A 21,435-nucleotide genomic window follows, 5' to 3' on the forward strand; every position below is an offset into this window, starting at 1 on the left:
AGGTACAACGCCCAATGTCTGGAAAAAGTGAATCAATGTGTACATATAAATACACATTGTGACCTGTTCAGTTTGTGTTGTGAAAATGGCCAATTAGTGAGATTATTTTAATATGTAACTTCAATTGTGCAAATATATAAATTCTTCATGGGTACATAATTCTAGGATGAAGGATGAGTCATTTATTAGAAGTGCTTCTTTGTTACTGAAAAATTAGAAACATTCACAGCTTGATGGTCAAATTTCTCATCGGGGCCATTATAATTTAGAAAATTATGCTTCCGCAAGAATTAAAACAGGGTCTTTTTATATGTAGTACTCTTCTGTGATCTTAATAATTTTCTAGATGAACATCTTTCCTGCTGCATTTGTTGATACTTTAAAGAAAATGGTCATTGTTTGACGGCTCTGGGCCTGTTCTCAGTGGAGTTTAGAAGGATGAGGGGGGACCTCATTGAAACTCACCGAATAATGAAAGGCCTGGATAGAGTGGCTTTGGAGAGGATGTTTCCAATAGTGGGAGAGTTTAGGTACAGAGTTAATAGCCTCAGAATAAAAGGGTGAACCTGTAGAAAGGAGATGAGGAGGAATTTCTTCAGCATAGGGTGGTGGTGAATCTGAAATTCATTGTCACAGACGAGGCCAAGACTTTGGGTATTTTCAAAGTGGAGATTAACAGGTTCTTGATTAGCAAGAATGTCAGGGGTTATAGGTAGAAGGCAGGAGAATGGGGTTGAGAGGGGAAAGATAGATAAGCCATGATTGAATGGTGGCATAGACTCAATGGGCCGAATGGCCTAATTCTGCTCCTATTCTTATGAACTTATCATGAACTTAAGTGCCAGCACAATACAATGGAAAAGTGAGAGTGAAACAAGAGGAAAGATGTGTCTCGCTGTAGAGTGACCCTCTGTCGGTAGAACTGTAATTCTGACATTGAAGTGGACTTTCCCAAATTCACTGTTATTTTACAGATTGCCCAGGCGTTGTGAATGATGACGATGCTGCCGTAAGCCAAGGAGAGCTAAGCCCAGAAATGAAGCCTGAAGATACAGAATCATTTTGTTTTGAAGTGGGTCCTTTTTGTTTTGCATTGCATGGGTATAATGGCTAAAACTTCAAACAGAAGCTAAAAGGCACACAGCAAGACACATGGTAAACCTTCTGGAAGGAAGGCAATGCTCTAGTGATTGTGGGGTATCAGGAGCTGATGACTGGACAGTCCAGCTCCCTTACTCAAGCTGACTGCTTCACTCTCTACTCTTATGTGCTTTTGTATTTTGATTTTTATTTTGCAAACTCATTGTGCCCATTTAAAAAGAGAGATGAAATCAAGTTATTGCCCAACTATATAATCATCTTGTTCCACTGAGACGTACAAAGTGCTGTGTGCCTTTAGTTTCAGAGTGCTTGCAATGGGTTATTTCTGATGTCAGCTCTGATTAGATTTAGATCGAGCTTTGCAGAGTTTCCAGCTACCAATGGTGTATGCTGTACAATGCTGTGTACGCTGTACAATGGTGTACGGTCCTACGGGGAGAATTCACCATAATATCCTTGCAGCTGATCTGGCCTTATACCTGCATGTGTACCTGCAAGTGTGAGCTAAACCAGCATGTGATATCGGTTGGCACAAAATGCTGGAGTAACTCAGCGGGTCAGGCAGCATCTCTGGAGAGAAGGAATGGGTGACGTTTCAGGTCGAGACCCTTCTTCAGACTTCTGAAGAATGGTCTCGGCCCGAAACGTCGGCCATTCATTCTCTCCAGAGATGCTGCCTGTCCCGCTGAGTTACTCCAGCATTTTGTGTCTGTCTTCGGTTTAAACCAGGATCTGCAGTTCCCTCCCACACATGTGATGTAGGTTCTCTGCTTTTCAATTCTTTCCCTCAAGAATTACACCCTGTGTGTGGTTTGCAATTTTCTATTTGTGTTTAATTATTTAGTAGGTGACGTGACTTCCACTGATACAGGTATCTGCATCCCCAGCTCCTTGAGTTTCTTGTGTGAAGGATAATTCCAGGTCATTGTGGTGTTAAAGCCCACAGGAAGGGCAGCGCCAGGTGGTTTATGCTGACCGGACCGCACTATCGCATGCTGCTTCCAACTGACAGTGTGTTTCTGAATTTAATGTCATGTTATTGCATCTAATTCCAGAACAAGGGGCCACAGTTTAAGAATAAGGGGTAGGCCATTTAGAACTGAGATGAGGAAAAACTTTTTCAGTCAGAGAGTTGTGAATCTGTGGAATTCTCTGCCTCAGGCAGTGGAGGCCAATTCTCTGAATGCATTCAAGAGAGAGCTAGATAGAGCTCTTAAGGATAGCGGAGTCAGTGGGTATGGGGAGAAGGCAGGAACGGGGTACTGATTGAGAATGATCAGCCGTGATCACATTGAATGGCGATGCTGGCTCGAAGGGCCGAATGGCCTCCTCCTGCACCTATTGTCTATTGTCTATAGTCAGCTAACGACAGGAGAGACATCTGGAGAGTTACTAGAATGGTTCAAGTGGTGAGGCAATTTTGTTAGCTTAGATTAGATATGCGAGCTTTATCCTCATGGGAAAGAAAGTGAAGTTGAAAGTTAATTTAGTCGCACAATATTTAGGTTGAAGTGTAGGCGCAGGTTTATGTTACATATACATAGATACATAGACAATAGGTGCAGGAGGAGGCCATTCGGCCATTTTTGAACCAGCACCGCCATTCAATGTGATCATGGCTGATCATCCACAATCAGTACCCCGTTCCTGCCTTCTCCCCATACCCCTTGATTCCGCTAGCCCTAAGAACTCTATCTAACTCTCTTTTGAATGCATCCAGTGAATCGGCCTCCACTGCCTTCTGAGGCAGAGAATTCCAAAAATTCACAACTCTCAGTTCTAAATGGCCTACCCCTTATTCTTAAACTCATGCCCCTGGTTCTGGACTCCCTCTACATCGGGACCATGTTTCCTGTATCTAGCGTGTCCAATCCCTTAATAATTTTATATGTTTCTATAAGATCTCCTCTCATCCTTCTAAATTCCAGTGAATATAAGCCCAGTCGACCCATTCTTTCATCATATGACAGACCCCCCATCCCGGGAATTAACCTTGTGAACCTAAGCTGCACTCCCTCAATAGCAAGAATGTCCTTCCTCAAATTAGAAGACCAAAACTGCACCCAACACTCCAGGTGCGGACTCACCAGGGCCCTGTACAACTGCAGAAGGACCTCTTTGCTCCTATACTCAACTCCTTTCGTTATGAAGGCCAACATGCCATTCGCTTTCTTCACTGCCTGTTGTACTTCCATGCACAGATCAATGTAGATTTAAGTAGCGGGGGACTGTTCCCATTAACCAAATGTTTCAAGGACCAGGGGCACAGATGTGAATTTTTGGGCCAAAGATGAAAGAGAAAACTTCCTTTTTACCCAGACAAGCTATGTGCTGGAACTGACGATTTCCTTCACTTTGAAGCAATCATTTGGGACTTTCAAAAATAAATTGGACAGGCAGTGGAGAGAGACTTTGCTGGGTTTGGAGAAAGAATTGGGGGGTTGGTTTGATAGGACTGTTCCACCAGGAGCCAGCATAGGCTTGATGGGCCGAACAGCCACCTCCTGTGCCATTCTGTTCTAATTTAACCACGTTGAGACTCAACACACTAACTGGTTGATTCTATTGCTTGGTCTTTGTTCTCAGTTGGAGGTTGAAAATGTTGAAGAGAAGATGACGGGTTGCCTGGACATAAACAAGGCACTCAGAGCCTTCCCATCAATGAGTACCGATGAAAAGATTAAACAGTTTCAAATATTTCTCACAGCTATACTGAAAAATGACTTGGTGAGTAGTAAACTCATTATAAAAGTGTCTATTTTACATGGTGTACTTTGACTGCAGTGAATAATTTATCATTGTAATGAAATCTACTTGTGTGTGTTTAGTACTTTTAATATTAGTGTTTTTTTTTAGCTATCTCACAGTGGAAATCCCATTAATGAAATCCCAAAGAATGGATCGACTGGGCTTGTATTAACTGGAATTTAGAAGGATGAGAGGGGATCTTATCGAAACGTTTAAATTCTTAAGGGATTGGACAGGCTGGGTGCAGGAAAATGTTCCCAATGGTGGGGGAGCCCAGAACCAGGGGTTACAGTTTAAGAATAAGAGGTATAAGAAAATAACTGCAGATGCTGGTACAAATCGAAGGTATTTATTCACAACATGCTGGAGTAACTCAGCAGGTCAGTCAGCATCTCAGGAGAGAAGGAATGGGTGACGTTTCGGGTCGATACCCTTCTTCAGACTGATGTTTAAGTCTGAAGAAGGGTCTCGACCCGAAACGTCACCCATTCCTTCTCTCCTGAGATGCTGCCTGACCTGCTGAGTTACTCCAGCATGTTGTGAATAAATACCTTCGAAGAATAAGGGGTAGGCCATTTAGGACTGAGATGGGGAAAAAACATTTTCACCCAGAGGGTGCTGAATCTGTGGAATTCTCTGCCACAGAAGGCAGTGGAGACCAATTCACTGGATGTTTTCAAGAGAGAGTTAAGGTCCTGTCCCAGTTAGGTGTTTTTTAAGGCGACTGCCAGCAACTCATGATCGTAGCAGGTCGCTGAAAAAACGGTGACTGGACCCCCCTCCCCCCCCACGACAATTTCTACCACAAGCTACAACAACCAACCACCTAGTCGACGTCAAGCTACGGCAAGCTACCGAAAACCGACGACCCTATCGTCGCAAGCAGAACGTCCACCTACGACCGCACCTACGACCACACCTACAGCAACCTGCTACCACAGAGGCGACAACCTACGACAACCGAAGTCAACCTACGTCCACCCGCGACAAGCTACGACAAGCTATGACCCTGAAGACTGAAGACAACTGAAGACAATTCACGTTTCACCCACTTTCCCTATAAAAGGGGGTGTACAGTAGGGTTTCCAATCATTCTGCATCATGACTATTTGAAAGTGATGCCATGAGAAACTACTCTGAAATACAATAACTTTATACATCAATTTCCCATCAAAATGTCAAGAATTTTCTTTATTGATATACAAACAACATTTTTTAAAAGGTTGATAAGAACATACAACAGTGCATACAAAAATATTGTAATAAACTTTAATAAATTTCAATTAACTTCAAACTTTAAAATTCAAACTTTAAACAGAATACAAGTGCAAAAACATACAAAACCTAACATAATTTATGGACACATTACACTGAAGGAGATCAGATCAAGTCCACACTTGGAATTCGCCAAAGTCAACACTGGCGACAACCTACGTCACCTGGCGACAACGTACCACAGCGCCCACGTCAGGAGGCGTCAACCTACGTCATTGGCGTCAAACCAACAGTCGCCCAAAAATGTCAAGCCTTCACAAAATCCAGCCACGACCAGAAAAATGCTACGACCCTTTGGAGACTCCTCACGAACGTGCCCGCGATGCCCCGGCCACTGTGTGGCGGCAGCCTAGTCGCCTGTAGTCGCCTAAAAAATCGCCGAACTGGGACAGGGCGTTTAGATATAGCTCTTGGGGCTAATGGAATCAAGGGATATAGGGAGAAAGCAGGAACAGGGTACTGATTTTGAACGATCAGCCATGATCGTATTGAATGGCGGTGCTGGCTTGAAGGGCCGAATGGCCTACTCCTGCACCTATTTTCTATGTTTCTAGTAAAAGGGCCAAATCTTCTGGACAATGATCTAGAGTCGCAGCATAAAAATAAACGCCTTCATGATTTGGATATGACTGCACTAGGTATTAGACTCAGACCTGTATCCTTCTGCGCTTGAATAAAAGTACCACATGCGAGAGGTTGCAGGATCGGTGCCTGCATTCTCCACCAGAGTGGCGCAGCGGTAGAGTTGCAGCCTCACAGTGCCATAGACACGGGTTCGATCCTGACTACGGGTGCTGTCTGTACGGAGTTTGCACTTTCCCCTTGTGACCTTGTGGGTTTTCTCCGGGTGCTCCGGTTTCCCCCCACATTCCAAAGACTTGCAGGTTTGTAGGTTAATTGGATTTCTGTAAATTGTTTCTAGTGTGTAGGATAGAACTAGTTGACGGGTGATAGTTGATTGGTGCGGACTCGGTGGGCCGAAGGGCCTGTTTCCGCGCTGTATCTCTAAAAACGATTTTTAAAACCCCTGCACTTTCTTGCATCTCCAACTTGCGTTGGCTGGTGTCCCTGTTGTACAAGAACAAGTAAACTTTAAAGATATTAATGAACTTTATCGCCATCAAGCCAGTTTGCGATATTCTTTGCTTCTGAGCGATGTTATTTCTGTTAGTGGAAGCCTGTGGAAAGGTGACATGTATAAATATGATTAAAGATTGTCACATTTCTTGCTCCTAGATATGCCAGATAAGTCAAGTGCAGTATCTGCTCCTGTTACACTACTTTGTCACGGCACTCTGCTCCAGAAGCAAGGAACAGGTACAATGTTTCGGCGGTTCCATTTATCACCTGCAAACATGCTTGAGCTATTGTGTCTTTGTTTATTTATTGTCATATGTACAGAGATACGGTGAAAAAGCTCGTTCTCCATGTTATCCAGTCAAATCATCCCATACAGGACTGCCGTAGATGCTGCTTTGGAACAGCGCACAGACGCTCCATGTTGTGGAGTCACATTGCAAACTCCAGGTCACTGGAAAGTCCCACCTTGGCCCAGGGAGATGTGCAGTTCCTTCTATTCTCTCCTTATGGCCTAGTGTTCTGGCCGGCACTGCATTGATGAAATACATCAGCATGCTTTTGCTTCGAAATCCAAATGATTTGATTGATGAATTTTAGCAAAGCTAATAATCCCCTTAGGCTTCTGCATGCAAAGGAACTTCCACCATCTCCCAACAATTACACCAGCAGACACAGCCTCCCCTGTTCTCCCCTCTCAGCATTCTGAACTGTCCTTTGCATGAAAGATTGGACATTTGCTCTAATATCCAGTTGTGTGGCTCCACAGAAAGAATTCAATGAATAATGCTCCTGCGAAGTAACTTGAGATCTTCTCTGTCCAAGTGGGACGAGCTTCATGAAGAGAGTGTGGTGCACCTGTCCCTTAAAAGCCTCCACACACTGTCTAAGAAGGCAAACTGCAGTAAGTACAGTGTGGGAAGGCTCCTGTGAATCAGAGGATGAGTAATAGATTGCAACCTAGATGTAGATTGCAGCTGCAGCATGAGGCATCTCCTCTGCTCAATCACGTTTCCTGCAGCTGTAGATACTGTCCATCCTCTACATCATTAGAGCCACAAGCCATGGATTCAGTGCATCCACTTACATTGCAGCTTCAGCCCCAACCTCTGCTGCACGAAGGCCATCAAAATGGAAACGTGCACGGCCAGTTCTCATTCCGTCATCGATGCCAAGTTAACATTCCCAAATTCCTCGCCTTTCATTGTTTTGAATGCATCGTTGCAACAGCTCGCAGTGAATCAACGAGGTCATCTTGTTGGGTGACTAGGAATTGACAATAAAAACATTTTTTGCAATACCTCACCTGTGCTTGAAGCAAGAAAGTGTGCAGCCAGGTACATGGGGTGGAATGTGACCATTAGTGTGTTGCAGGTGAAGGAGAGCAAAGTATGCCAGCACGAGATGGTAAGTGTCAATGTACTCGGGTCTTCATCCGTGCGTGCTTTCTGTAACATGTACCTGATTTCAAAATACCTTCTCGCGTCCAGTTCAAGGCATGACTTCCGGAGGCTTGGTGTTGTTTGTTGTGCAGCTATTTCACACTCTTTGCATCTCCCTAGGATCTGGCTGAAGCCATAAAGCAAATTAGAACAATTGAGAAAATGGCTAAGGAGAAGCCTGAATGCCAGAGTTTTTTGTATGTGGCCTATCACACTTTAGGCTGTTTGTGCTACAAACAAAATAGGTAAGGAACTGGAGTTTGACGGTGAATATGAAACATTACATAGTATTTAGAACAATTTTATTTGGGTTGGAAGTGAGTGAGTTGATGTGGGGTAACCTGAACCTGCCTATACTTTAGAAACATAGAAACATAGAAAATAGGTGCAGGAGTAGGCCATTCGGCCCTTCGAGCTTGCACCGCCATTCAATATGATCATGGCTGATCATCCAGCTCAGTAACCTGTACCTGCCTTCAAGGGAGGGGCTGTGGTAGTCTGGCGTGCTGACCTCTACCGGACCGAGGCCAGACGACAACTATCAGACACCTCTTCCTACCTATCCCTGGACCATGACCCCACCGACCAACACCAGACCTTTATCAGCAGCACCATCACGGACCTCATCATCTCCGACGATCTACCCCCCAGTGCCTCCAATCTCATAGTTCCCCAGCCCCGCACGGCCCGATTCTACCTCCTACCCAAAATCCACAAACAGAACTGTCCCGGCAGACCCATTGTCTCTGCCTGCTCATGCCCCACCGAACTTATCTCTACCTACCTCGACTCCATCCTATCCCCCCTGGTTAAATCCCTCCCCACCTACGTCCAAGACACCTCACACGCTCTACATCTCCTCGATAACTTCCGGTTCCCAGGCCCCCACTCCCTCATCTTCACCATGGAATACAAGCACCTGCCTTCTCTCCATACCCCTGATCCCTTTAGCCACAAGGGCCACATCTAACTCCCTCTTAAATATAGCCAATGAACTGGCCTCAACTACCTTCTGTGGCAGAGAATTCCACAGACTCACCACTCTCTGTGTGAAGAAATGTTTTCTCATCTCGGTCCTAAAAGACTTCCCCCTTATCCTTAAGCTGTGACCCCTGGTTCTGGACTTCCCCAACATCGGGAACAATCTTCCCGCATCTAGCCTCACCAACCCCTTAAGAATTTTATATGTTTCAATAAGATCCCCCCTCAGTCTTCTAAATTCCAGCGAGTATAAGCCTAGTCTATCCAGTCTTTCTTCATATGAAAGTCCTGCCATTCCAGGGATCAATCTGGTGAACCTTCTCTGTACTCCCTCTAAGGCTAGAATGTCTTTCCTCAGATTAGGAGACCAAAACTGTACACAATACTCTAGGTGCGGTCTCACCAAGGCCCTGTACAACTGCAGCAGAACCTCCCTGCTCCTATACTCAAATCCTCTTGCTATGAATTACTCTGTTCAAACCTTATTTCAAATATTAGAAGTTTCAGGCAAAAGTGATACAGTGCCAAGCTTATTTGAATGTTTGATGACCAATTGAAGATAGATAGTTTATTTGTAATTTTGATATTTTAAAAATGACAATGTTGAGAAGACAGGTACAATAGGAATGTGACATGAGGTTTGGTGGAAGAAGTTCATGGAGAAGTATTTTCTGTATGCCAACATTTATTACTTTATCACAACATTTCTGACAAAAACTTTCCAAACATCAGAAAAAAAAGTGTCCAAATTCAACTTAAAATTTGGAATTCCTTTCAGTCAAAGATTGACTTCAACTGATCTCTTGAATTCCCTGAAGAATACACTTAGCAGGTTTGATTTATCTTTTAATTAAATGTTACAGGTTTTCTAACTCCAGTCAGCCAAATATTATTAAAAAAAACTCCTAAGGGGATAATTTTTTTTTCTAGGTTTGATGATGCCATACAATGGTTTAAAAAATCGAAGCAAGAATTTGAAGAAAACCCCCCAACCATAGAATGGACCGATGTGATACTAACAGCTGAAGAGATTAAACCCGAGAATTTTGAAGTAAGAGCTTCATCTCGTACTGTTAAGGATAAAGCTGCTCAACAATACAATACAATACAATATATCTTTATTGTCATTGTACCCAGGGGTACAACGAGATTGGGAATGCGCCTCCCATACGATGCAATAATTTAAGTAATTAACAGCAACCCAACGAAACGAAACAATTGTAACAGTTTTTAGACAGGGTAAAGTGCAAGTTGATCTATGCGTTGTGGCCATCCGGCTCAGCAGGACCGGTTCATAGCAGCTATGGCCCTGGGGATGAAGCTGTTCCTGAGTCTGGAGGTGCGGGCGTAGAAGGCCTTGTATCGTCTGCCCGATGGAAGGAGTTCGAACAGACTGTTGCAGGGGTGTGAAGAGTCTTTGTGGATGCTGGTGGCTTTTCTGAGGCATCGTGTGTTGTAGATGCCCTCCAAGTCTGGTAGCTGTGTTCCGATGGCCCTCTGAGCTCTATGGACTACCCGCTGTAGAGCTTTCCTTTCTGCCCCCGTGCAGCTGAGGTACCACACAGGGATGCCATGCGTTAGGATGCTCTCTATGGTGCAGCGGTAGAAGGTCGTCAGCAGCTGTTGGGGTAGACCAGACTTTTTCAGTGTTCTTAAGTAGAACAGTCTTTGTTGTGCCTTCTTGACCAGCGCAGCAGTGTTATTGGACCATGTTAGGTCCTCCGAAATGTGAGTGCCCAGAAACTTGAAGCTGGACACTCTCTCCACACTATCCCCGTTGATAGAGATCGGGGCATATTCCCCGTTATGTGACCTACGGAAGTTGATGATCAGCTCCTTGGTCTTGGTGGTATTTAGGGACAGGTTGTTATCCGAGCACCAGTCCGCCAGGTTCTGCACCTCCGCTCTATAGTTTGTTTCATCCCCGTTGGTGATAAGCCCGATCACCGTTGTGTCGTCTGCTAACTTGACAATGGTGTTGGTGTCGAATGCAGGAACACAGTCGTGTGTGAAGAGGGAGTAGAGCATGGGGCTCAGAACACAGCCCTGTGGTGTGCCGGTACTCAGGGTGATAGTGGAGGACAGGTGCGGGCCCATTCTCACTGCCTGCGGTCGTTCCAGCAGGAAGTCCAGGATCCAGTCGCATAATGACGAGCTGAGGCCTAGCTGGTGGAGTTTGGTGATGAGCCTGGTGGGGATGACCGTGTTGAAGGCAGAGCTATAGTCTATGAATAGCATCCTCACTTACGTGCCCTGTCTCTCTAGGTGAGTCAGGACAGTGTGAAGAGCCAGAGAGATGGCGTCCTGTGTGGATCTATTTGCCCTGTATGCAAATTGATGTGGGTCCAGTGAGTCAGGAATGCTGGATTTGATGTGTGAGAGGACCAGCCTCTCAAAGCACTTCATGACTATCGGCTTTAGGGCAACCGGGCGGTAGTCGTTCAGGTTGGAGATCTTTGCTTTTTTCGGCACCGGAACTATGATAGCCGACTTCAGGCACTTGGGGACCGTAGCTAGAGATAATGACAGGTTAAAGATCCTGGTGAATACCTCAGCCAGCTGTTCAGCACAGTCCTTCAGTACCCTTCCTTGAACTCCATCCGGTCCTGCAGCCTTGCGTGGGTTGACCCTTTGCAGAGCGCGTTGTACCTCCTGTGTGTTCAGTTGCAAGACCTGTCCCACCGCCTCGGCTGGGGTTCTTCCACTCAATACCTACGCTATGTTAGAAACATGGTCGAATAGGAATAGTAGTGGGTTAAACAGGCAGCACACGGGTTCGATCCTGACCTCGTGTGCTGTCTGTGCGGAGTTTGCACGTTCTCCCTGTAACCGCGTGGGTTTTTAGATTAATTGGGTTCTGTAAATTTCTCCTAGTGTTTAGGGAATGGATGAGAAAGTGGGATAATATAGAACGAATGTAAACAGGTGATCGACGTGGTCTCAGTGGGCCGATGGGCCTGTTTCCATGCTATATCTTTCAATCAATTAATTCAATCAATCAAACATATCTATGGGGGAGAGAGTGCAAGATTTTGTTTTGAAAAGATTTACATTTTTCCACTTTTATTATATGTGTTTCAAAGCAAATCATTTTCTGAAATAACAGTGGTGTAAATTGTTTTCTTAATAGGAATGGATAATTTTTTTCATGATTCTTTTTGCTCTTTGTAACAGTGGCAGGTCAAAGCTCTGCTCTTTCCCTTCCTTTGTCATAGAGTGGAAACAGGCCCTTCGGCCCAACTTGCCCACACCGGCCAACATTTGGTCCATATCCCTCCAAACCTGTCCTATCCATATACCTGTCTAACTGCTTCTAAAATATTTGGTTGGTCCCTGCCTCAACTACCTCCTCTGGCAGCTCGTTCCATGCCCCCACCACCCTTTGTGTGAAAAAGTTACCCCTCAGATTCCTATTAAATCTTTTCCCCTTCTCCTTAAACCTACGTCCTCGGGTCCTCGATTCAGCTACTCGATTCAGCTACTCTGGGCAAGAGACTGTGCCCCCTCCCCTCCCTACTTCCACTTCCCCCCTCTCCATCCCCCAATCTATTCCTCTCTTGCCTTTATACACAGTGTTGCAGTGCTAATTTTTTGGGTACCGTAGCGGTCGCTGTTAAATTCCGCGCTGGTTAAAATTCCCCGCTGTTTATTTTGGCTTTTTTTTACAGGGGTGTCGGAGCGGCGCTCCAGTGAGCTCCAACACCACTGCACCCCTGTTTATACACCTCTATAAGATCACCCCTCAACATCCTGCTCTCCAAGGAATAGAGTCCCAGCCTGCTCAACGTCTGCCAAGAGCTCAGACCCTCTAGTGCTGGCAACATCCTCGTAAATCTTCTCTGTACCCTTTCCAGCTTGAAAGTGGTGCATTAGAAGTTACTAGACCAAGTGGACCCGTTAGGCCCAAACCTCTCCTGCATTGGTGTAGCATCCTCTCCTACCCCCCCCTCCCTCCCATCCCCTTCCCCCCCCTCCCTCCCATCCCCTTCCCCCCCCCCCTCCCTCCCATCCCCTTCCCCCCCTCCCCTCCCTACTTCCTCTTCCCCCCTCTCCATCCCCCTCAACCCCCCTTATCCACCTTCCTCCCCCCCCACCTCCCTCCCCCTTCCTCCCCCCCACCTTCCTCCCCCTCCCTCACTCCCTCCTCCCTCCCCCTCCCTAGGAAATAGATTTAAACTTTAAAATGTGAATAACTTAAAAAATATAACACCGATTTCAATAAAACTACTTGCTTTACCATTAAAGCGATGACGGTGAGTAAGGTGGGCCTAAAATTGTCAAGCTATCGTGTACCGTTTTGGCTGTAGTTCGATCACAAATAAACAAACAAACGAGACTTTTAGTATATAGATGACCTCTAATTTGGGTTAACTTAAGAAGTTGGGTGTCAGGGGTTATGGGGAGAAGGCAGGACAATGGGGTTAGGAGGGAGAGATAGATCAGCCATGATTGAATGGCGGAGTAGACTTGATGGGCCGAATGGCCTAATTCTGCTCCTATTATGACCTTTTGGGAATACTGCAGATATTGAAAGGTAGCTCAGGGTCCATGCTTCAATTTTGGCCATTATCTTGATATTTATTTTATTTCATCCATGCTCCAAAATTAATGTGGCTGACATTTTTTAATGACCTGCAGATGTAAATACATTTAACCAGGCAAAAGCCCTGCAGCTTAGAGAAACTTTCTGCAGTGGGGATTTTACTGATCAGTAATTTAGGTCCTAACAGATCAAGTTCTTGGTATGCAAATGATTAGGCATTTTATTAAAATGTGGTTATTGGTAGCCATATTTCAAGACAGGCAGTCTAGCTCCCAGAGCACAGGCATGAAGTGAATGTGGAATCTATAAATCATGTCAAAGAAAGTTTGATTGGCTACATTCAAAATTTATCGCAGAACTACAGATTCATGATGACACAGGCATATTCAGCCCATCGAATAACCCTGCCGTAGGAAAGATGCCATTCATCTGGAAAGAGTGCAGAGAAGATTTACGAGGATGTTGCCAGGACTTGAGGTGACCTACAGGGAGAGGTTGGGCAGGCTAGGACTTTATTCCATTGAGTTCAGAAGGATGAGGGGTGATCTTATAGAGGTGTACGAGACCATGAAGGGGATAGATAGGGTGAATGTTCAGAGTACCAGGACATCCTCGGGTTGGGGAAGTTCACTCAGTGGGTATAAGGAACGAGCTGTCAGAAGAGGTAGTTGAGGCAGGTGCTATAACAATATTAAAAAAAACACCTGGACAGGTACATGGACAGGAAAGGTTCAGAGGAATATGGGCCAAATGCAAGGAGGTGGGACTCGTGTAGATGAGGCATCTTGGTCAGTATGAATGTGTTGGGCCGAAGGGCCTGGTTCCATGCTCTATAACTCTGACTGTAAATCTTTGTACTTTGTGCAGTGTGGTGTGCACCATCATTCCCCCAGCTCTGCAGATTATTTTTCTGCGTACATCTGTAAAATAGACAGCCACAATTCTGTTGCGGCTTCAGAAATGATGTGGGTGTTGTTATTCTGCTTGTGTCCTCCTTTAGGTGGAAACAAATAAATACGTTGAGAAGTGCACCGATCATCCTTGTCCCACAGCAACATGCCAATATTTAAATTGTCTGGGATACTACAAGAGGGAAATCTATCCATCTGACCCCGATTACAAGGTACGGCTTCACGGATTACTGCAAAATAATCTATTCGTGCACTCGAGAGGAAAATACCGAGTGCTGCATGTGATTAGCTAAACTGAAACCGGCCCTCTTGCATGGTGGAGGCAGCAATGGGGTGTTATATCTAAATGCAAGGAAGCAACTTTCATGACTGAATTGAATTGAATATTTTATTGTCACATGTAAATAGTGGCCCATAAAGGGCACTTACAAAGTACCCTCCCCTGCCCACACGCCATGTCCCCTCTTTGTTCCTCCTTCCCCCTCCCTCACGGCAGTCCGCCCCACGAGGGGTCCATTGTTCCTCTCCGCCCCCCGGCAGCGGCGTCCTCATTTCCACGTGTCCATCCTCGTCTGTCGGCCGGCGCCATCGTTGACCGCCACACCGACCTCCCCACTATCGTCGCTGGGACCTCTCCGTGGCGTCGGCCCAGGCCCAGCCATGGGCTCCGCAGACCCAGGCCCAGCCATGGGCTCCGCAGACCCAGGCCCAGGCCCAGCCATGGGCTCCGCAGACCCAGGCCCAGGCCCAGCCATGGGCTACCCAGACCCAGGCCCAGCCATGGGCTACCCAGACCCAGGCCCAGCCATGGGCTCCGCAGACCCAGGCCCAGCCATGGGCTCCGCAGACCCAGGCCCAGGCCCAGCCATGGGCTCCGCAGACCCAGGCCCAGCCATGGGCTCCGCAGACCCAGGCCCAGCCATGGGCGCCGCAGACCCAGGCCCAGGCCCAGCCATGGGCTCCGCAGACCCAGGCCCAGGCCCAGCCATGGGCTACCCAGGCCCAGGCACAGCCATGGGCTCCGCAGACCCAGGCCCAGGCCCAGCCATGGGCTCCACAGACCCAGGCCCAGGCCCAGCCATGGGCTCCGCAGAACCAGGCCCAGGCCCAGCCATGGGCTCCCCAGGCCCAGGCCCAGCCATGGGCTCCGCAGACCCAGGCACAGGCCCAGCCATGGGCTCCCCAGGCCCAGGCCCAGGCCCAGCCATGGGCTCCGCAGACCCAGGCCCAGGCCCAGCCATGGGCTCCGCAGACCCAGGCCCAGCCATGGGCTCCGCAGACCCAGGCCCAGCCATGGGCTCCGCAGACCCAGGCCCAGGCCCAGCCATGGGCTCCGCAGACCCAGGCCCAGGCCCAGCCATGGGCTACCCAGGCCCAGGCACAGCCATGGGCTCCGCAGACCCAGGCCCAGGCCCAGCCATGGGCTCCGCAGACGCAGGCCCAGCCATGGGCTCCGCAGACCCAGGCCCAGGCCCAGCCATGGGCTCCGCAGACCCAGGCACTGATGGACGCGGGCTCCAACGTCCCACAGGCTGTACCCTGACCCGCGAGGCTCCGTCCCACGAGGCGGAAGGAGGAGACCCAGTTTCCTGCCGCACACTCTGGTGTGCCATGGACGGTAACTGATGACGAAGTACAGAACATTTTACCTCTGTGGACTGGAAGCAGAGAGCCTTAAAGTAATCATGGAGGATTTTCTTTCTTTCTCTGTCTCCTGTCCTCCCTGTTATCGGCCAGGTCTGTCTTGCTGCCACTTGTTCTCTTGCCGTCCATCTGTGGCATGGAGCTACGCAGTGTGGAAGCAGCTGGTCTACATTGTACACAGGTAGATGTTGAGCAGTGTACGCAGCCTGGCGTGGGTAGGATGTACACAGGTAGATGTTGAGTGGAGTACACAGCCTTTCATGTCTAGGGTGTACACAGGTAGGTGTGCTGTTGAGTGGTGTTAATAGCCTGTCGTGTCCCGGGTGTACCCAAAATAATGTGCTGGAAGGAACTGCAGATGTTGGTTTACATTGAAGATGACACAAAAAGCTGAGTCACTCCAGTATTTTGTGTCTATCTTCGGTGTACTCGAGAGTCCCGTCTCAAATTATCTCCACTGCTACAGCAGGGACTACAATATCATGCATTCTACCACAAATAAATATTCCCTGAAATCCCTCAGGTTTACTCATGCAACGTTGTTACATTTCAGGGTTATGTCAAGCTTTTCTGTGACAATAATTGTATAATACAATATCATACCACCTGTTGGAAAGAATTCAAGGACTCTGACTATGGTGGGCAACCCGATAAGGTGAGGAATATTCAACTTGCTTCACTGCACTTCCCTCAGTCCCTCTTTCCTCATCCCTTCCTCCTTATTTTGATGGTTTCCCCACATCACTGTTCCCTGACCGCATGTTAAGTTGATGAGGGGGGAGACCCAGTCTCCTGCCACAGACTGATGGGCCATGTCCAATGACTTTGTCATTGGTGACAAAGTACAGAACATTTTACCTCGCATTTATTTGATAAACTTTATATCCAAAGAAATGCACTCATTGAACTGTAATATCCTCCCTATCCCCTGCCCCCCTCCCCCCCCCCCCCCCCAAACTCCGGTGCGCACACAATCCTCCCACCATCTCCGCCACCCTAATCACCCTGCTCCTTTCCCTTCCTCCGTATCCTCAATTATCCTCGTCTCCCATCCAGCGTCTCACAATTCTCGTTTATCACTCTTCTTTCCACTCGCTCCTACCCCCTTCCAACCATATCCCTCCCACTGGCTTTACATTTCACACCTCTCCCTCTCTCCTCATCTGACATCTTTCTCTCCCCTTTTGACCTCGGGCCTTTGCCACTACCTCCACCCATTTGTCAATCCCCCCCACACTCCACCACTCTGGGGTCCCGGCCCGATACATCATCTGCCCATTCCCTCCACTGATGCTGCCTGACCTGCTGAGTTTCCCCCAACGCAATAGACAATAGGAGTAGGCAATTCAGCCCCTCGAGCCAGCACCGCCATTCAATGTAGTATGAGAAAATAAATGCAGATGCTGGTACAAATCGAAGGTATTTATTCACAAAATGCTGGAGTAACTCAGCAGGTCAGGCAGCATCTCAGGAGAGTAGGAATGGGTGACGTTTCGGGTCGAGACCCTTCTTCAGACTGATGTCAGGGGGGGCGGGACAAAGGAAGGATATAGGTGGAGACAGGAAGATAGAGGGAGATCTCCCAGATCCTTCCCAGATCTCCCTCTATCTTCCTGTCTCCACATATATCCTTCCTTTGTCCCGCCGCCATTCAATGTGATCATGGCTGATCATCCACAATCAGTACCCTGTTCCTGCCCACTCCCCATAACCCCTGACTCCGCTATCATTAAGAGCTCTATCTAACTCTCTCTTGAAAGCATCCAGAGAATTGGCCTCCACTGCCTTCCGAGGCAGAGAATTCCACAGATTTACATAGAAACTCTCTGTTTTTCCTCATCTCCGTTCTAAATGGCCTACCCCTTATTCTTAAACTGTGACCCCTGGTTCTGGAATCCCCCAACATTGCGAACATGTTTCCTGCATCTAGCGTGTCCACTTTGTGTGTTTGTTCACGATTCCAGCAACTGCAGTTCTCTATGTCTCTAACTATGTTTATTGTTACTTTTCAGAATTTCTGTTCAACGAATTGTATAAGTAGTGGTTGTAAAGGCACAATCGTAAAGTTTATAATCCACGATAGTGCGAGTGGCATGTATACAGAGGTGAGTGCCAGTGGGGCTGTGCGGCATGTGGGATCATAAATGACCTGCGTGGCATCAGAGCACTGTCCTTACCCGTCAGATGCCAACCTCTGCATCTAGTCACACCTCGTTTTTAGTCCATTTCCTGTGACACCCATATTTTCTGTTCTTGATCTCTTAAAATCAAATTCTGGTTAGAGCTCTTTGACATTTTTTGAACCAAAGTGATCTCTATTATGTAGTTTTAATCTCACCCAATGCAAGATGGTTTAATGAATGGATGAATGAATGATATTTTATTGTGCAAATGTGCAAAACTTGTTTTGGTTAAATTTTTCCCCAACATCGCTGCATTAAACCGTAACATATGAAAGGTAGAAGTATTGACAAGCTCGGATCCCCCCCAGGCAGGGGAATGAAGAAGCAGGGGGCATAGGTTTAAGGCGAGGGGAAAGATTGAGGCGAGGGGAAAATCTGACCACTACCATAACAACATTTAATTTGCACGGGTACATGGATGGGAAGGATTTAGAGGGATGTGGGCCAAACATGGGCAGGTGGGGTTAGCTTGGATGGGGTATTGTGGTCTGCATGAATGAGTTGGGCCGAAAGGCCTGTTTCCATGCTGTGTGACTCTGACTGTGAACCGCACTCTCCCACCTAACCAGGCAGCCCGAGACCTCACCAGGGCTCGCCTGGCCTCTCCTGGTTCCCCATGTCCCATGTTGCCTGTTGTCCTTGATCCATGCTCTCAGCATGGCCATCCCCAGGTCTCCAGTGTGTGGTTACATGTCCTCCACCGCCGCTTCTGTATGATCACATCCCGCGTGATGTTCACCCCTCATCCCCCCAATCCTTCTGGTCACATCACGTCTCTTATTGATTCCATGCACATGTACAGGGGGCTGGTACATGCACGTCAGGAACACTGCATCGACCTTTCCACACTCCAGGAACACGGCATTACCCTTCCACACGCTAGGGACACACGCATCACCCCTCTACACGGCAGGGACACACGGCCAGGAGCGCACAGCATCACCCTTCAACATGCCAGGCACACATGCAATCACCCTTCAACATGCCAGGCACACATGGGATTACCCTTCTACACGCCAGGAACACAAAACATCACCCTTCCACACGCCAGGAAGACATGGCATTACCCGTCCACATGCCAGGAACACATGGCATTACCCTTCCACATGCCAGGGACACATGGCATTACCCATCCACATGCCAGGGACACACTTGTTGCTGCTCTCAACAACAAGAACAGTCTGACGACTGCTCTGTGTGGTTTCCTGTTATTCAGTATCAGCTCAATTTTCTGAAGTTATGAGTCTCTAAAGCAAATTCCATGCAATGTCCTGGCTAAATCCAATGGACTTGATCGTGTTTGAGCCTAGCCAAGCCTCTCCCACCCCTTTCCCACACCCACCACCCATTCTCACCACACACCCTAAAATATCTCTTTGACTGATTTGTTTTAAGTAAATTGCTGGCAAAGTCTTGTGGCGGCCAATTTGAAAATTTGTGCCTGTTATTTTTCAATGTTTTTGTGCAGTTTGAAGAGAGGGTTCCAGATGTGTCGCCACAACTTTCAACTGTGTGAGTATTTTTAAATAATTCAAAGCACTGTATGACGTCTGGTATAATTTCCTGGGAGTACCTTGTGCATTAAGTAAACAGGTTGCAGATCAGGGAAATTGGAATAATTGGCTTGATGTACAGTTGATGGAGCTGCAACAAAGGTGGGATGGTGCAGAATTTTAAGTTATTGGATTAATAGGGCAGTCACGGTGGCGCAGCGGTAGAGCTGCTGCCTTACAGCGAATGCAGCGCCGGAGGCCCGGCGTTCGATCCCGACTACTGCTGTACGGAGTTTGTACGTTCTCCCCGTGATCTGCGTGGGTTTTCTCCGAGATCTTCGGTTTCCTCCCACACTCCACCAGGTTTGTAGGTTAATTGGCTTGGTAAATGTAAAAATTGTCCCTAGTGGGTGTAGGATGGTGTTAATGTGCGGGAATTGCTGTTTTGCGTGGATCCGGTGGGCCGAAGGGCCTGTTTCCGCGCTGTATCTCTAAACTAAATAAACTAATATTGGGAGCTGGGTCCACGATGACACTTGATCAAAGCTCAGCCTCACCTGGAGAATTAAAGGTGGAACAAAATATCTCTTCCCTCTGATATTAACCAAGAAGCTAAAGCCATTTTAGTTTATTATCGTGAAAGCCATTTTAGCTTACTTCTGTTCATCGTGACTGAGATTAAACCAGAATCTATCTATTGTTGGGCAGAGTAGGCTTGTGGTGCCACGTGGCTTATTCTTGCCTCTCTTGCAGGGAGAGTGAACCGAAGGAAATAGATGTTCTGGGGGAATCCAGTAAATGTCAAGAGCTGAAGACAGTTGAGATGGCAAAGAAAGAGTTCCATCCATTCCATCCACCAGGTTTGTTTGTGTCTTGTTGCTTCTGAGCCATGGGTAGCTTGTGTGTCGGGTTTGCATCCAGTGTTAGTGAGGAGAGAGTGAGACAGTTTCCTCCCACATCCCAAAGACAATAGACAATAGGTGCAGGAGTAGGCCATTCGGCCCTTCGAGCCAGCACCACCATTCAATGTGATCATAGCTGACCATTCTCAATCAGTACCCCGTTCCTGCCTTCTCCCCATACCCCTTGACTCCGCTATCCTTAAGAGCTCTATCCAGCTCTCTCTTGAATGCATTCAGAGAATTGGCCACTGCCTTCTGAGGCAGAGAAATCCACAGATTTACAACTCTCTGAGTGAAAAAGTTTTTCCTCATCTCTGTTCTAAATGGACCTGTGGGTTTGCAGGTTAATTGGCCCTCTTTAAATAGGATCTTGGGAATTAAAACCTAATTGTCCTGAGCACACCCTATGAACATGAAATCGTTACACGGGAAGACAGCTGATCCAATGTGAGTGGAATTTGCGAAGAAATGCCCAGTCAGATTTTGAAGCAGTATTTCTGATTATTGACCCTCGTAGTCTGTAGATACATTGGATCAGAGATCTGCCCATCACTGGGCTATACCCTAACGAGATGGAGCAGTTGCCAACATTGTCGAGTGTTGCCAATGGAGCACCTGCTGTTAAAGAAAACTTTAAAACACAGCGCAAAGATCGGGAGAGGCAATCAAGCCTTTTTTGAAGAGCGCCAAATACAGTGATCACTGAACACAGGAGATTGTTCAACGAACAAAGATTCATCTACTACTTATACAGAATGTAGAAAGGATATCGTTAAGTTGGAATGGGTGCAGAGTGATTCATCAGGATATTACCAGGGCTTGTGGGCTTGAGTTACAGGGAGAGGTTGGATAGGCTGGGACTTTTTTCTTTGGACCATAGGAGGCTGTGGAGTGACCTTATTGAGATGTACAAGATCATGAGGGGCAAAGTGACCACTCAGTCTTTTTCACGGGGTTTTGTTGGGCTGCTGTTCATTAGCCAACCTCAGTTACCTGTTTCATCTAGAGGGGGTGGTTTGTGCTTGCAGAAATAAAAATTAAAAAAATATATATATATTAAAAATAGAGGATGGCATGGTGGTGTAGCGGTTGAGCCACTGCCTTACGGCGCCAGAGACCCAGGTTCGAACCTGAC

General features: G+C 47.2%; 1 protein-coding gene across 4 annotated transcripts in view; it reads left to right on the forward strand.

Moving 5' to 3' along the window:
* Window positions 1–21,435, forward strand: part of LOC144598494 (E3 ubiquitin-protein ligase DZIP3-like) — a 65,673-nt gene that overhangs the window by 838 nt on the left and 43,400 nt on the right. For 3 of the 4 annotated variants that reach the window (XM_078408646.1, XM_078408647.1, XM_078408648.1), the window contains exons 2-11: window positions 975–1,072; window positions 3,688–3,828; window positions 6,361–6,441; window positions 7,764–7,888; window positions 9,555–9,675; window positions 14,168–14,290; window positions 16,276–16,377; window positions 17,735–17,827; window positions 19,374–19,417; window positions 20,152–20,258. In XM_078408646.1, the coding sequence (XP_078264772.1) occupies window positions 975–1,072; window positions 3,688–3,828; window positions 6,361–6,441; window positions 7,764–7,888; window positions 9,555–9,675; window positions 14,168–14,290; window positions 16,276–16,377; window positions 17,735–17,827; window positions 19,374–19,417; window positions 20,152–20,258 (1,035 nt within the window). The remainder of the gene's footprint in view (window positions 1–974; window positions 1,073–3,687; window positions 3,829–6,360; window positions 6,442–7,763; window positions 7,889–9,554; window positions 9,676–14,167; window positions 14,291–16,275; window positions 16,378–17,734; window positions 17,828–19,373; window positions 19,418–20,151; window positions 20,259–21,435) is intronic. The other variant, XM_078408649.1, reaches the window with a different exon arrangement.

The sequence above is a fragment of the Rhinoraja longicauda genome, chromosome 12 (genome assembly GCF_053455715.1).
Source record: "Rhinoraja longicauda isolate Sanriku21f chromosome 12, sRhiLon1.1, whole genome shotgun sequence".
NCBI lineage: Eukaryota > Metazoa > Chordata > Chondrichthyes > Rajiformes > Arhynchobatidae > Rhinoraja > Rhinoraja longicauda.